The sequence below is a fragment of the Prionailurus bengalensis genome, chromosome A2 (assembly GCF_016509475.1).
Source record: "Prionailurus bengalensis isolate Pbe53 chromosome A2, Fcat_Pben_1.1_paternal_pri, whole genome shotgun sequence".
Lineage (NCBI taxonomy): Eukaryota > Metazoa > Chordata > Mammalia > Carnivora > Felidae > Prionailurus > Prionailurus bengalensis.
Window position 1 is genome coordinate 132,905,764 of NC_057348.1, and position 14,915 is coordinate 132,920,678.

The 14,915-nt window shown below is 38.8% G+C and overlaps 1 protein-coding gene across 1 annotated transcript in view; it reads left to right on the forward strand.

Moving 5' to 3' along the window:
- MDFIC (MyoD family inhibitor domain containing) overlaps positions 1–14,915 on the forward strand; it is an 88,142-nt gene that overhangs the window by 50,171 nt on the left and 23,056 nt on the right. The window contains exon 4 of the mRNA XM_043589309.1: positions 3,151–3,429. Within this exon, the coding sequence (XP_043445244.1) occupies positions 3,151–3,429 (279 nt within the window). The remainder of the gene's footprint in view (positions 1–3,150; positions 3,430–14,915) is intronic.

A 14,915-nucleotide genomic window follows, 5' to 3' on the forward strand; every position in this document is an offset into this window, starting at 1 on the left:
CAGAGAAAACGTGGCCCAAACATTCCATTTATTTGGTGAAATTACTGGTAAGTGCTCTGAAAAGAACACCACATTACGTTTGACTATCTTCTCTGGCATCCCTTTAAATACATATGCATAACTATGTGTGTTCAATAGCAGTCATTAGGGTGTCCTTCTAGTTGATACAAGTTACAGGAGCCGCAGATTAATCTCTAGATCAAATGATTGCACACTCATAAGAAATAGATCTACCTTTGCAGATGCCTTGTCGATATTTCTTAACAGAAGGGCATATATGGCTGCTAAACAGAGAAGTAAGGTTTTTTTCATCAAGAGTAAGGAGAAAAACAAAATATTTTGATACATTTTACCACCATTACTTTACTTTTTAGACAGTCATTTTCCTTTATCACTGAAGAACTGAAAAACTTTAAGGGAACTCATAGGTTAGTTTAATAAATCAGGTATTAATGTTAACAGATTTTGTACGAAAACATGCTTTTGTTAAGTAAAAAAAAAAAGAATGTCTTTTTTCTTAAAATATGCACATTCATGAGTTAGCATGTTTTGATATGTTAAGAGGTTTTTCTTCAAGAGACAGAGGATATGTGAACAGGAACGGAGGTAAACGATGTGTGCTAGAGATTTACTCAAATGCAAACTGTCTTTGTCAAAAATATATACCAAGTCTTAGCTAATCCCCAGAACACAGATAATCAGACATGGTCAATGCCACATATAATTGTGACTGCTTTGCATGCAATACTTTTCTCAATTGAAGAGTTCTTAGTATTCAGATGTAATATACATTTCATAACTGCTCATATTCATAAATGGAAAAGATTAATTAAAACAGCACTTTTAGATTTGAAATTGCAGGAAATTATAAAATAGTAACATTTTGGGAACAAATTGTTTTTGTTGGTGGTTTTTGCTGAAGTGCGATGATGGATAGCTTTGCTTAGGGGCTACTCAATCAAGGTGAATGTTGATTTTAATAATTTCATTATGGAACCAATGTAAAATAACACTGGGGGTGGGGGGAGTTAGGGCTCTTTAGCTACAAACACTAGATTCCATTTTGGCTAATTTAAATAGAAAATAAATGTATTAGCATACAGGCCCTCCCAAGAGTTACACAGCCACAGATCATTCCCATCTATTCAATGGGGCTTCTTTGTTGAAAACCCCACTGCTAGACTATCGGTTCATTGGTCTGATAGGAAGTGGACATCAGACACTGCACCCCACTGCCGAGACCAATAAACGCTTTCTACATGGTCTGTGTTGAGGGTTTCCACCTCTCTGGTGGAGGTGGCTGCCTTCTTGCATTGGCCGTTCTGCATGTAAGTCATACTTGTGCTTAGTAGAACTTAGGTCACATGCCTGCCCTTTAGCTGCACAGGAGTCTAGGAATGGAATAGAGGAATTTACCAAAAATCCATGAGGGTGTTCAGACATGCCAGGCAACACCAATGATGAATAGTCATCCTGCTTTTTTTTATGATTCATTGTCCAAACAACCAATTAGTTTGTCCCTCCTTAGTGTCATGATGTTAAAATAGTCTTATATTTTTTCAATCTGAAAGGTTTTGCTTTTCATAGGTAGGCATTTAATACACCCATAATTTATTTGGTTAAGGAATACATGCCCTTAAATGTGTGCACACATTTTTATTGGGAACTCTCTCTGCTTATCCCCTGGTTTATGTGTCTGTGTCTGAACCATCAGCTCACTGCTTTAGCTCCTGTTGGTTTTTTGATAAGACTATATATGTAGTAAGTCAAATGCTGCAACCCTCGTTTTCTTTCTGAAAATTTCTTTAGTGATTGTTGATTACTCTTCCTCATAAATTCTTGAATCAGCTTGTCAAGTTCCCTCAACAAACCTGTTGTTTTATGGGAATTACACTAAATAAATAAATTGGGGAGAATTAACATTTATATGCTCTACAGTTAGTAGTATATTCTTTAATGTCCTTCAGTATTTTTATAATTTTTGCCAGAAAATCTCTGCCCATTTTGTCCTAGCTTAATTCTTAACAGTGTTTTTCTTGGCTTTGTTTTTTGTTTGTTAGTTTGCTTGTTTGTGTTTTGTTTATGATATTGTGAAGAGTTCATTTTTTCTTGTATATTTGCTATTTGGTTTCTGTTGGCCTAGAGGAACTTTTTTTTAATTTTAATATGGTTGATCTCGTATATACCTTGTTAAATTCTTTGTGTTTCAAGATTTATAGTCTCCTAAGTTTCCCCTAGAACATTCAAATTAGGTATACGTCTCAAAAACATTTTTTTTCAGACCTGTTACTTCTTTTTCATATTTATTGTTTTTGCCAGGACCTCTAGTGTAATGTCGAATAAGAGGGGTGAAGCTGGGCTGCCTTTTCTTGGTCTTGACCTAAATGGGAGTGTTTCTATAGTGCTGACATTTAACTCTGGCAGATGTGTTTTATCAGATTAAGGAAAGTGTCTTCTATTCCTAACTTTTCATAAATGGTTTATTTTTATATCAAATTGAAGGATACATATAGAAAAGGTTTTCTTCTCCAGGATTTAAAATAAAATTGAAGGGGTGCCTGGCTGGCTCAGTTGGAAAAGCATGTGATTCTTGATCTCGGGTCCTGAGTTCAAGTGCCACATTGGGTGAAGAGATTACTTAAATAAATAACCTTTAAAAAAATGAAATGAAATTGAAAAGAAAAACAACTATATTTCCTTCTCTATTATCCAGCTTTGACACTTGAATTCATTGTTCTTTCCCTTCTATCTCAAAAGACAATTAGCCCATTACAGAGATATTGAGATAATATTGCTGTTTCCAGCACCCTAAAGAGGAGCCTAGTACATAGAAGACAAACATTTGCTGTTGATTGGGTGTGGAATAACTTTTTCAGATTTCCAACTTAAATTTTCTTAAAAAAACAAAAGTCTTTCCTGCTATTTTCCTATTCCTTGTGTCAAGTCACTTCTGATGACCCTGTTCCCACTTTGCCTTTTGTACTAATTGTTTTCTCTGTGTCCATGTTAATTAATATTTCCTTTTTCTCCACCTTCCATTTTTTAGTACCACGGGTGAAACCCAGGGGAAAAAGAAAAAGTCTGTTACTGCATATATTTTGATGATTTTCAAATATTTTTTTAACTGGAAAAACTTTTCCTGTTCTTTAGCCCAACCTCAGCGCCTGCCTCAGCTTCAAGCGTCCCTACAGGAGCCAAGTGAGGAGGAAGGCGGCAAGATAAAGAATGGCCCCACTAGTCTCAGCAACGGAAATGGAATTCACCACCACGGGGCCAAAAACGTATCTGCGGATAATCGAAGACTTTCAGCACCTGTTTCTAACAAAATGCATAGAAAAATTCAGTCCAGCTTGTCCGTCAACAGTGATATCAGTAAGAAGAGTAAAGTTAATGCTGTCTTTTCCCAAAAGACAGGCTCTTCACCTGAAGGTACGTTTGAGATACATGCTTATTTTATTTGACCGGATGTAAAATCATATTCACCAATAACTACTTGATCAAGCAAACATGAATGAAGAATCTTGCTTACCTTTCAAACAGGAGTTTTGGTAAAACGCAACATCTGCCTAGGGAAACACAGGCTTGGAAAGGAAGTGTTAGCAACTGACATCCTGCTTTAGATTATTGTCTTCTAGAGTGAACAGTCAGGACTTTAAATAGAACTCATATACCTATTTTTTTTAATACCACATCTGAACATACGAATGCAGCATTCTGGTGGTGTGTGCATGTGTTCTCTCTGTCCCTGATTCATTATGATGTCCTGTGGTTCAGAAATGACTTGCTTGTATTTTTGTCTTGCAAATCAGTCCTTAAATACGCACAAGTAAAATGAGGAAAGGATTAGGTAATTTCCATCCTCTCACCAGGGATGGGCCCGGTGATCTGTTGCTTCACTGAGGAGCATCTTCCAGCCCCCGGTGTTGTTACCCCTCCAGGCCCACCTCATTGCCCATTCACTTTGGTCTGGTTGTGGCCTCTCCTCCCGAGGTACATGGGTGTTCTTTGACCTCTGGGGAATTACTGATTAGGTCTTCAATGTGCTTCATCCTGTCCTTGGCCAGGTTCAAGTCAGGTTAAATACTATGAACGTGAGAAAGCTTTTATTAGAACACAAACCCATCCGATGATGGGTTTACAGCCCACAGACTCCTTTCATAAAAATGGCTTGCTGTATTATGTTTTGTTAGAGAAGAATAGCCTCCCTACCATGTGTAAGGTCCCAGATTTCGCCCAGCCTATCCAGGTTGTTCTATTCTTCCTCTTTCCTCTCCTTTTAGCAGTTCTTGGGGATCAAAAATCTCACATCTGCATTTTAGATACAGATACAGGTATATATTTCCTCCTCTGGTTCAGATCTATATGTGATTCTTTTTTTCTAATTCCCCTTACCTTTCAATTTTAATTACCATGAAATTTTAAATAAGGCAAATTCTGTGGATGCCTCTGTGAAGTTGGCCATGCTTATTCATAGAGATAAATTGAGTTGTAAATAGGAAATTGTATTGAGAGTTACCAGTAAGGAGCGGGAGAAAGGATATTACATTTTGGCTACAGGTGTCCTAGACTCAACTGAGGTAAAGTGTTAGGTTGATCAAATGATATGATAATAAGTGGTCTGCATAGTTCCAGGTCAGTGACACTACTTTCCAAACTAATTAGATTGAAAGGGACATGATTGACACTTTAAAATGAGTTTGACATGCAAGCTGTATGGTCATCTCGGAAGCAGAGGTAGGCTGTTAACTAAACTGGCTCTCCAAGGAGTTGGGAAGGCAATGCAATTTTCTTTAGAGTATCTTTGCTTCCCGGTGATTGGGTGAAATAATTGAAATCTACTTGTTTTATACATTTGAATTTACTTATTACCGCCTTAACCTCTTCTTTTCCATTTGATATTTACTTACTGTAAAGAATGGTGTATCAGTCCTACCTCAATTGTATCAATCCAACCTGAAATAGCTTATGGAACTTTTAGATTGTCCTTGTTTATTTTTAATTCTGTGTCTGAAGTTATTTCTAATGGAAGAATGCAGCTTCCTAAGTAACATAGGAAGGAAGAGGAAAATCGATAGTGTTGAAATGAAATAGAGTTGTGTTCTCCCCCTTTCTCTCCCAGGCCTGTGAGTGTATGAGGGAGATAAGGATGAGGGAAGTCCCTTGTCATCCTCCTCTGTATCACCACATCTTTTCCAGGTTGGATTGGGGAATGAGGAATGTGAAACACAAATGAAGATGTCTAAATATATTGTATGTCATCCTATCCAGAACGTTGCTGTAAGGGTATAGGATTTAGCTGATTGTATGTTGTTGTGATTGCTCAAATCTAGATGAACATGTCCCAGTTTCTTGTGTTCTCCAGCTTGGGCATCCTCATGCTTTTTGATGCTGTTTAAAGTTGACTCCTGATTTTCAGTTTTGAAGTTCAGTTTATTCTCTGGCAATGTAGTTGTAGGGAAACAAAAAGTACAGACCTGGTAGATGGCAAATGAAATGACAAAGTGCTGGCCACCAGCTAGCTGGGCGACTTGCATTTCTCAGGGGGCTGCTTTTTCTATGAAATGGTTTGGAGTAGGAATCTTCCAAGTTAGGTTGAGTTCAGGATTCTGTGATGCCATCCCCACAGCAAAACTGCTTCACTTCAGCGCAGGTTTCTTGCTCTGCAGAATGTGATTCCTGGTTGAGCAGAAATTTAATACTTGCTGAGTAGGCCCGGGCAATGGCAGGAATGGTTCTGATGAACAGGGAGAGCATCTGGATTTCAGGAGGTATGTCACAACAGTAGGTCTTGAACAGGCTTGATTTAGGACACTGATAAAAGTGGATACAAAGTATTTTTTTAAAAATGAGAGATTTAATTGTTTTCTCACTTTCTTTTTGTTACATTTTCTTAAGTCTTTATTGTCTATGCCTGTTCCTCCTACAGTAACAGGAACAAATGAATAGCAAAATAATATTCACTCAATTCAGCTCAGACAGCTAACCACAGTTTGACAGTGTGATTTCTAGACAAACGGTGCCTGTGGTTATTTTTGTGTTACACATAAATAATATTGACAGGGGGGTGTTTTTTCTGGTTCAGAAGATGGAATTAAATATGAAACTATTTTGCTTCATTAAAAAAAGTAAGGGCCTCTTTGCAGACCAAATTTTGAAAAACCCTTAAGGTGTGGGCCCCCTTGGGGTGCCGGGGTGGTTCAGTTGTCTAGCTTCAGCTAAGGTCGTGATCTCATGGTTTGTGAGTTCAAGCCCCGCATCAGGATCTGTGCTAACAGCTCAGAGCCTGGAGCCTGTTTCAGATTCTGTGTCTCCCTCTCTCTCTGCCATCTCTGTCTCAAAATTAAACATTAAAAAGTTTTTGAATAAAAATATATTAAAAAAAAAAAAAGATGTCGGCCCCCTTGCTCACACAGAGCTTAGGACTTACCCAGCCCCGTAATTGAGTCAGTGTGTGGGCAACATCTTGTAAGATGCAACTGTAGGTTATCTATGGACTGAGCTCAAGTAGTAATGTGTATTGTTCATTCTCTTTTAAACTAGGCTAGCATGATTTCACTGTACCCTCCCAACAGCACTTTAAGTTAATCAGCTCTATGTAATTGTCTTATTATAAATGAGCCAACTGAGGCAGAGATGGGTCAGGTGAACCCACTGAAGTCAATTGACAGGTGGTAGAAATAAGATGAAACCCCAGACCTTCTGGCTCCACAATCTATGCCCCTAACCACTGATACTTCGCCTTACTGAAAGTCTTTATGAGAAAGGTAGTTACTGGTCATTCCCGCATCGCATCTGATGTTGATGGTGTTATCTGTGGATGAGGCAAGGATCTTAGTATACATTTGCCTTCTTGAAGCTTTTCCTACTAAAACTATAAAAACAATTCTCACACTTTTGCCCTAGGCTTGTTTCCCTTTCCTGCCAGACTAAAGTGCCGAAGAGGTTGGACTGAGGTGACTCAAATTTTTTTATGAAGCTTTAGTGCTGGGCACCATTATAAATTAGAGTTTCCCACCAGTTAATAAGTGATACAGTGTTTTATTCCACACACTTTTATCCTACTCTTCCTTGAAACCAGTACTGCAAAATAAAATAGGTGCTCATATTCATAAAAAAATGTTATTTTAAAAATTTCCTTTTTTGGGGCGCCTGGGTGGCGCAGTCGGTTAAGCGTCCGACTTCAGCCAGGTCACGATCTCGCGGTCCGTGAGTTCGAGCCCCGCGTCAGGCTCTGGGCTGATGGCTCGGAGCCTGGAGCCTGCTTCCGATTCTGTGTCTCCCTCTCTCTCTGCCCCTCCCCCGTTCATACTCTGTCTCTCTCTGTCCAAAAATAAATAAACGTTGAAAAAAAAATTTAAAAAAAAAAAAAAAAAAAAAAAAATTTCCTTTTTTGCAATAGAGGAAAAAAAATACCCGTGTTGGAAAATACTGTACCTTTTATTTAAAGTTTATTAAATACGTAGATTTCTACTTGTTTTGTGTAAAAATATTTTCATACATCCTTAAATTTTCTGATTGCATCACCCATGTGGAGAGTTTTAAGACTAAATGTTTAAGATTCTTGACCTCTCAAATAATTATAGGATAATTTAGCATCATGCAATATTCAAATTGCCAAGGGTTTTCATTAGACTCTAAGACACTTTTCTTATCCTAGGAATGATAGTTACAGCTATATATTTGTGTGAAAATTAAGTTTCAGCAAAGGTGTTTTTAGAATAGACTTTATACCTTTCGGGTTAATATGCCATCTTATATACTTCTCCAACCCCAAAGCTCATTGAACTTAAATTGAACAAGACAGCCAAGAGCCTTGTGTATATAGCAGTACCTAGGATCTGTCCCATTTTTAATCACACACAGGCTGTGTGGCCTAGGGATTAGACCACAGACTCTGAAACTAGTCGGCTTATGTTCAACTATTGGCTTTACCACTGACCTGTGATGTGTCCTGGGGTAGGCTTTGTACCTCAGTGTCTTAAGTGTAAATGGGGCTATTATTAGTACCTACCTCATAGAATTGTCGTAAAGAGGAGTTGAGTTGATGCCAAATTCATGTGAGTTAGAACGGCAGTCTGGCCCAGATGAAGCATCTGATAAGTATCACTGTTGTCATCATTAAGGAGCTCACAAGTGTTAATGTTAACTTCCTGAAGAATGCAATGCCTGGGTGGATGCTCCATAGATAGATGAGAGAGACATTCAAGGCTGTTAGGAATTAATGTGGTTTGTTCAGGTAATCATAAACAGTTTACTGTGATAGAAGCTAAATTAGCCATGAGAGTGGAAATGTGACAAAGGGAAAGTCCACAGGACCCCTGGGATGTCCTGTTCCTCTGAAGCTTTAAAGCAGTCTCTTTGAAGGACACCATTTTATATCCAGTATACATTTCTTTGAAAAAAAATTTCTCTCCACAATGCAGAAATTCCATGGTTGCAGTTATTCAAACCAGATGCCTTCTTACCTGTTCAATATTGCTATCTATTAAGCACCTGCACGCATAGTGCCTTCACAACTTTTAGTATGTTAGAAATAAATTATTGCCATACCTGACATGATGAGTTACTCTGGACTTGTTGAGCTGGGATGCTACCAACCTCTAGGAAGCTTTTGGGACTATGGATGGACTTGAGCCCCGTCTTCCAATGTTACTGGTTCTCTCTGCTTCCTTTTCTTCAAACTATTTTCTTGGTTTCCTTCCTCTCTGGCCTATCATTTTAGATTCTTCTTCCTCCCCCTTTTCCATGTATTTCCCCTTGTATTTGTAGTGTGGCAGTTTTTCACGGTATACCAGAGGGACAGGGCACCTTAGCGTGAGTAGGAGCAGGTGGGGCACACAGCCTTCAAAGTGGATGTGGCACTACTGAGCATGAAAGTGTGAAAAGCTCAGGAGGTGATCAGATATGTCCTGCCCCGCCTTTCTTGAGAATTGCTGGTGAAATGGTAAAAATATCTTTCCTTGACCTCATCATTTCCCCTACCCTCCTCACCATCTGCAAACGTTGGCACAAGTCCATGTGTTTCAAAGCATGCCTTTACTCCGTTGGTTAGAGGTCCCTGTACATGTGGTTAAAGGGTACAAGTAACTGCCCTTCCTTCTTGTCTCCCCTCAACGTGGAATGCTCTCGTAATTTTCCTTGCCTTTTTCACCTGTGTACATTTTTTTTCAGAACTCAACTTAGGCATCATCTCCTGATGCCCAGTTTTGAGCTAATTGCCCCTCTTTTGTGTCCCCATAGCACCTTCCACATACCCAATGATACTGAAGTTTGTCTTCCTGCCTGCACTAAAATGTAATTTCACTGAAGGCCAAGACTCTGTCTCATTCTTTTTATTTCCAGCACAGTCTAGAGTCTGGCTTGTAATAAGTGTTGAAGCAAGTAAGGAGTATAAACCTGAGAACACAGGTACTTGTTCTTTAACATTCCATAGACATTGTTGTTGAAACCTCAGAAAGGCTGAAATCCTCGAGGGAGAGAGTGTGGAAAGATAAGAGTGCAAATATCAGAGGTCGGAGACAAAAATTCTACTGGGGTAGGACTGGAACTCAGAACTTCTGCCTCTTACCCCCATTGTTTCTTCATTATTCCTTGTGATTTTCAGTCAACAACATGTTGCCAAATCCTAAAAACAAGGGGGAAAAAAGTAAAATTCAAATTGAATTGTTCATTCTTAGTTACATAATACTATAAAATCTTACATTCATTTTCCCCCATAAAACGTCAGGTTTGCCTGTAATTGTAGAAATACAAGTATTTTAGTGGAAGGATAATAGGATTTTATGAGAGGACTATAGTGTTATAATTTGAGCTTCCAGAAACACACCTCCTCTGACTTTGGCAAGATAGGTTTCTGCTTTCCTCAAAATACTTAGTTTGCTTGGATGATGTTTTGTTTTGTTCTGTTTTCTCAGGCACAGTGCCTTCCATTCCATGTCAAAATGGTTGTGTGGGAGAAAGGTTTAGAACTCTGCTTTCTGAGGCAGTATTTGCCAGTCCATTGGAAAACAGGCTTTTAGTAAATTTCACTGCTCAACCAACAAACTAAATGGAACAAGAGTCATACAGTAGATGGGTACGTGAGGAAAGAAGACATGATCAAAGTTGATCTCAAAGTAGAAATCATTCTTTTTATTTACTTGAGATATTTAATCAGCTTTTTTTTAAAAAAATTGAAACAATTATCTATCCAAAGTGCTTATAAAATGTGAGTTTTTCTTTTTTTTAATAAATGATATTTCTAGATACTTGAATACACTGTAGATTTTAGGCAAATAGGTTAACTATATAAGTGATGTTCTATAGTAAATTATTCTCTTACCCATCCTTTTAATGATCAAAGAAAAGATTTTATAAGGTTCTGAAATATGTATAATTTAACATTTGGAACAGAGAGGCCTCAGATAGCTTCATTTGAAATAGCTTACAGTTTTACAAGCCAGGTTAAAGAAGAGAAGCCATCAGGTATGTATGGATTTTACTTCCTTCACCTTTGGCTTTTTGGTTTTGTAGACAAGTTGCTTAGGCCACTGTTCTAATGATCTAAATTAGTTTAGCATTCACTCAGGAGATGGGTGGGGAGGAAATAAAACAATGAAGATAGAGATAGATTGGCCAGGAAGCTCTGGGGTGTGGGGTGGCAGGGTGAACAGACCATTTAGAAACCCAGCTTCAGAATAATAGGCTAAATGGAAAGGATTGAACAGATCTTGTGACCCTATTCGTACACCATGGTTTTAATTCTTTCTTTGATGATGAGAATTTTAGGTGGTGTTTGTGTGTGTGTGTGTGTGTGTACGTGAAACAGCACTAGGGGATACAGTAGCCAGGCTTCTCTAGAGCAAACTTTGTTTTCTACCCTGTGAGTTGGACTGAATGTGATAACTGAGAAGCAGAGGTTTTCTTTAGGGTTTCAGGATTAAGGGCTGGGTTAAAACTGAGTAGAACTGAACAGCCGTCAGACCTGCATCTGAGTCAGGACTGTCATTAATTTTCTAGTTCAATTAGTTGGAAAAGGGAAAAGAAATGAGGAAATCATGAATAGCTCAGTGTAGTTTAAGGATGACCATGAGTTGAGTTTTAGAACTGTTCGATTTCAAATGATGATACACAATTCAAGAGCATTTGGGAATATATAGTTGGAACTTGGGAGGAGTTAAACCCAAGTATGCTAACTGATATTCTCATGGAGGGAATATTTGAAACTAAATCTGGTTGAGTTTTCTTAAGAAGAGATTTATGAGAAACAGTCAGATGGCGGAAAACTGACTGACTCAGATCACTGGAGGCCAGCCAGCTTGGTGGGAGGGGAATGTGGGTTCAGCTTGCGCACTTGGGAGACAATCGCATGGAAAAGTTCAGATTTTTCTCCACAGGTGATGTTAAATAGAGTCAGAGTGAGGCCATGATACTGATAAGATAGCCCTCGGGAGACCTCAGAGGCAAAGAAGAGGATAATCTTGCTGAGAAAAACAATTGGAAAGGATAGTGCCACGGAGGCCAGGGCGAGAATGTAGGAAGGGGACTGTGCCAGATCAGTGACAGGTTCAGCGGGATGAATACTGAAATATTTTATGGGTTTCATTGTGGACATCATTTGGTGACGTAATTTAGAACCATTTGCATGGAGAAACCAGAATGATGTAGGCTATGGAACACTGAGGAAACACACGGGCAACAGTAGTTCTAGAAAGGCTCAAGTCCAGGGTGGAAGTGTGGGTCCAGCGAGTTTGTTTTTCATTTTAAGATGGGAAAGCTTTGAATGTGTTTACTTTTCGATGGAAAGGATCAAGGAGAGAGGAAAAGTTTGAATACATAAAAAGGTAGTAACATTAACTTCTTGACAAGCCAGCATACATGGGTTCTTTAGAGTTTAGCTCTTTATGTGGTTGGATATCCATTAACAAGGCAAGAGAATTGAGCAACCAGAAAAGCATTTACTGAATTGTTAACCTAGATGACTCCACTCTGTGGTGTGGTTGATTAATCTTAGAAGACTTCTGAATAACCTCTGTGGAATGACTGGGTATGAGGAAATGTAGCTTAAAGTGATTAAAAAGCCTATCTCAAGCCCTCACTCCGACCTCATTCCAGGAGCACTAACTGCCATTTGAATGGGAGGCTTTCACAGGGCGGGCATTTGTGATTCTGAGTTCCAAACTTCTGACTGTTGTCTTTTGGATCACAAGTTCACAAGTGGATGTAAGTTGATAGCTTCTTATACTTTAGTTTGGCAAGACCCTTAATTGAATTTAAATCCTAGCCTCTATATATGTATAGTATAAGAAAGGAAATACATGAACACAAAAACAGGTAAAGAATTAGAAGAGGGGCGCCTGGGTGGCTCAGTTCGGCAGCCAACTTCAGCTCATGAACTCATTACTGGTGAGTTCCAGCCCTGTGTCAGGCTCTGTGCTGACAGCTCAGAGCCTGGATCCTACTTTGGATTCTGTGTCTCCCTCTCTCTCTACCCCTCCTCCACTTGCACTCTATCTCTGTCTCAGAGGTAAATAAACATTAGAAGAAGAAGAAAAGTGTAGGAAAGATGAGTAAAGAAACCACTGTATCATCCAGGAAAATAGAAGACAGGTGAATTTTAAAATATATATAAAGTAAATTTATCTTGTAATGTGGCTTACTCTTTTTCTTTTTTTTAAGTGTATTTATTTATTTTGAGAGAGACAGAATCCCAGGCAGGCTCAAAAGTGCTATCAGCATAGAGCCGGACACAGGGCTGAAATTCACAAACTCTGAGATCTTGACCTGAAATCAAGAGTCAGACACTCAACTGACTGAGCCACCCAGGCACTCCTCACGTGGCCTACCTTTGACTGAATTACTATTGTAAGTAAAAGCTTGCAAAGGTTAAAACCTAACCTGTAATAAATTGAAATATTATGATAGTCTCTTACAAAGTAATTCTGATCATTTTTGGCTCACGGGCTTCTTTGAGAATCTGACAAAAATTGTGATCCTTTTCCTCAAGCTTTTAAGAAAGATGGTAAGAAAATCCTGTCAGTTCTTGTGTTGTTCCTGGAAGTAAATTAAGACACTTAACAGTGAAGGTGGTGCAGATAATGGGGAGCCTGAAGAACCTTCAAAGATTTTGAACAAATGAATGACGTGGTCTAACTTAGCATTTTTAAGCATCACCTGCCTCTGTGCTGATAATTCACTGCAGGTACAGAAGGAACAAAGAGGCCTACTGTGTGCCTTTTTCAGTAATTCAGGTGGGAGATAGCTGTGTTGGATCCGGGTGGCAGTAGAAGTGGTGAGATGTTTTTGCATAAGGAGGTATTTGGAAGGCGGAGTAAGATTTACTGAAGAGTGAGATTTCAGAGAAAGATAGAACTTAAGGATGACTCCTGAGGTGTTTTTTGTTAGTTTGTTTTTTTGTTTTTTTGTTTTGTTTTGTTTTTTGCCTAAGCAATCTAAAGTAACAAGTTGCCATTAATAGAAATGAGAAGGCTATGGGAAGAACAGGATTTTGTTGGTAGAGGAAGATAAGGATTTTGGTCATGGATTTGAGATACTCTTTATTTAACTGGTGATATGAAATAGTTGTTTGAATAGAGGTGTCTGGAATTCAGTGGAATGGTCTGCAGCCTAAGATACATTTTATGAATCATCAAGATACAGAATGTTCGACGAATGGGATCTCCGAGGACTGGGGTTCTCAACCTGGGGACCTGGAGGAAGAGCTTCTGGGCAAAGCAAGTAGGAAGTAAATTACCACTCTCTGGACTTTACCCCCAGAGATTCTAACTCATTTGGAATTGGAGGGAGGCTGGTGGCTAAGGTATTAGTATCCTCTACCTGCTTCCCACCAGATTTTAATATGCATGTAGAGTTAGGAACTATTGCTCGGGATGAAGATAAATTTAGGTATTCCAAAAACTGAGCCACTGGACTAGTCCAATATACAGAGGTCAGAAAATGAAGAGGAACTTTACAAGAAAGAAAAAAGAAGAGGAGGAGGATGACTAGTCAGTGATGGGGGAGAAGGAACCACTAAAGACAGACAGCTTGGAAACCAAATGGAGGAAGTGTTTCAGTATGAACGAATGAATGATCATGGGTCAAATGAAACTGAGAAGTCCAAACAGGTGCATGGGAGGTGACCGTTGACATTGTCCTGTGAAGGTCATTTGTGACCTCATACTTTTGGTGTCATTAGGGGGATAAGAGTATGATTAAAGTGGGTTCTGGAGAGAATGAAAGGAGAGGAATTGAAGATTGGAAGTCTAGGATACTGCATTCAAGGAATTTTGCTGAAGGGGGATGTTTTTAGAAATAGGATATATTGGGGGCAATTAGGTGGCTCAGTTGGTTAAGTGTCTGACTTTGGCTCAGGTCATGATCTCATGGTTCATGAGTTTGAGCCCCGCATTGGGCTCTATGCTGATAGCTCAGAGCCTGAAGCCCGCTTTGAATTCTGTGTCTCCCTCAATCTGTCCCCCCGCCTGAACCACCACTCACATTCTTTCTCTCTTAAAAGTAAATAAACAAAAAAATATTTAAAAAATAAAAAGAAATGAGATATATTGGTTGATTGTTATTGGTGATGATGCAGGAGAAGGATGTCCTGGAGTGTAGGAGAGAGGGGAGGAGATCCATTACAAAGTGCTCTATCTATATCTTATCCTTCTCAGGTTTTAGACCATTAAAAGCAGCCATGGTTTCAGATGATCTTTATAGTGTCCACTATAGTAGTGCTTATAGTAGGAGACACTTTCGATTTCTTTAGCTGGATATCTTTCAAATAGCCCGTAGGATTTGGCCTAGGTTTACTGTTTTGGAAACCATCCATTTAAGAAAATACTTTATCATTTGGCATGCTGTTAATTATGATAAAAGTTTCCATTCGTTTTAGAAGGATTTCAAAAAATTATTTCATAGTTACAATAATAGCACTA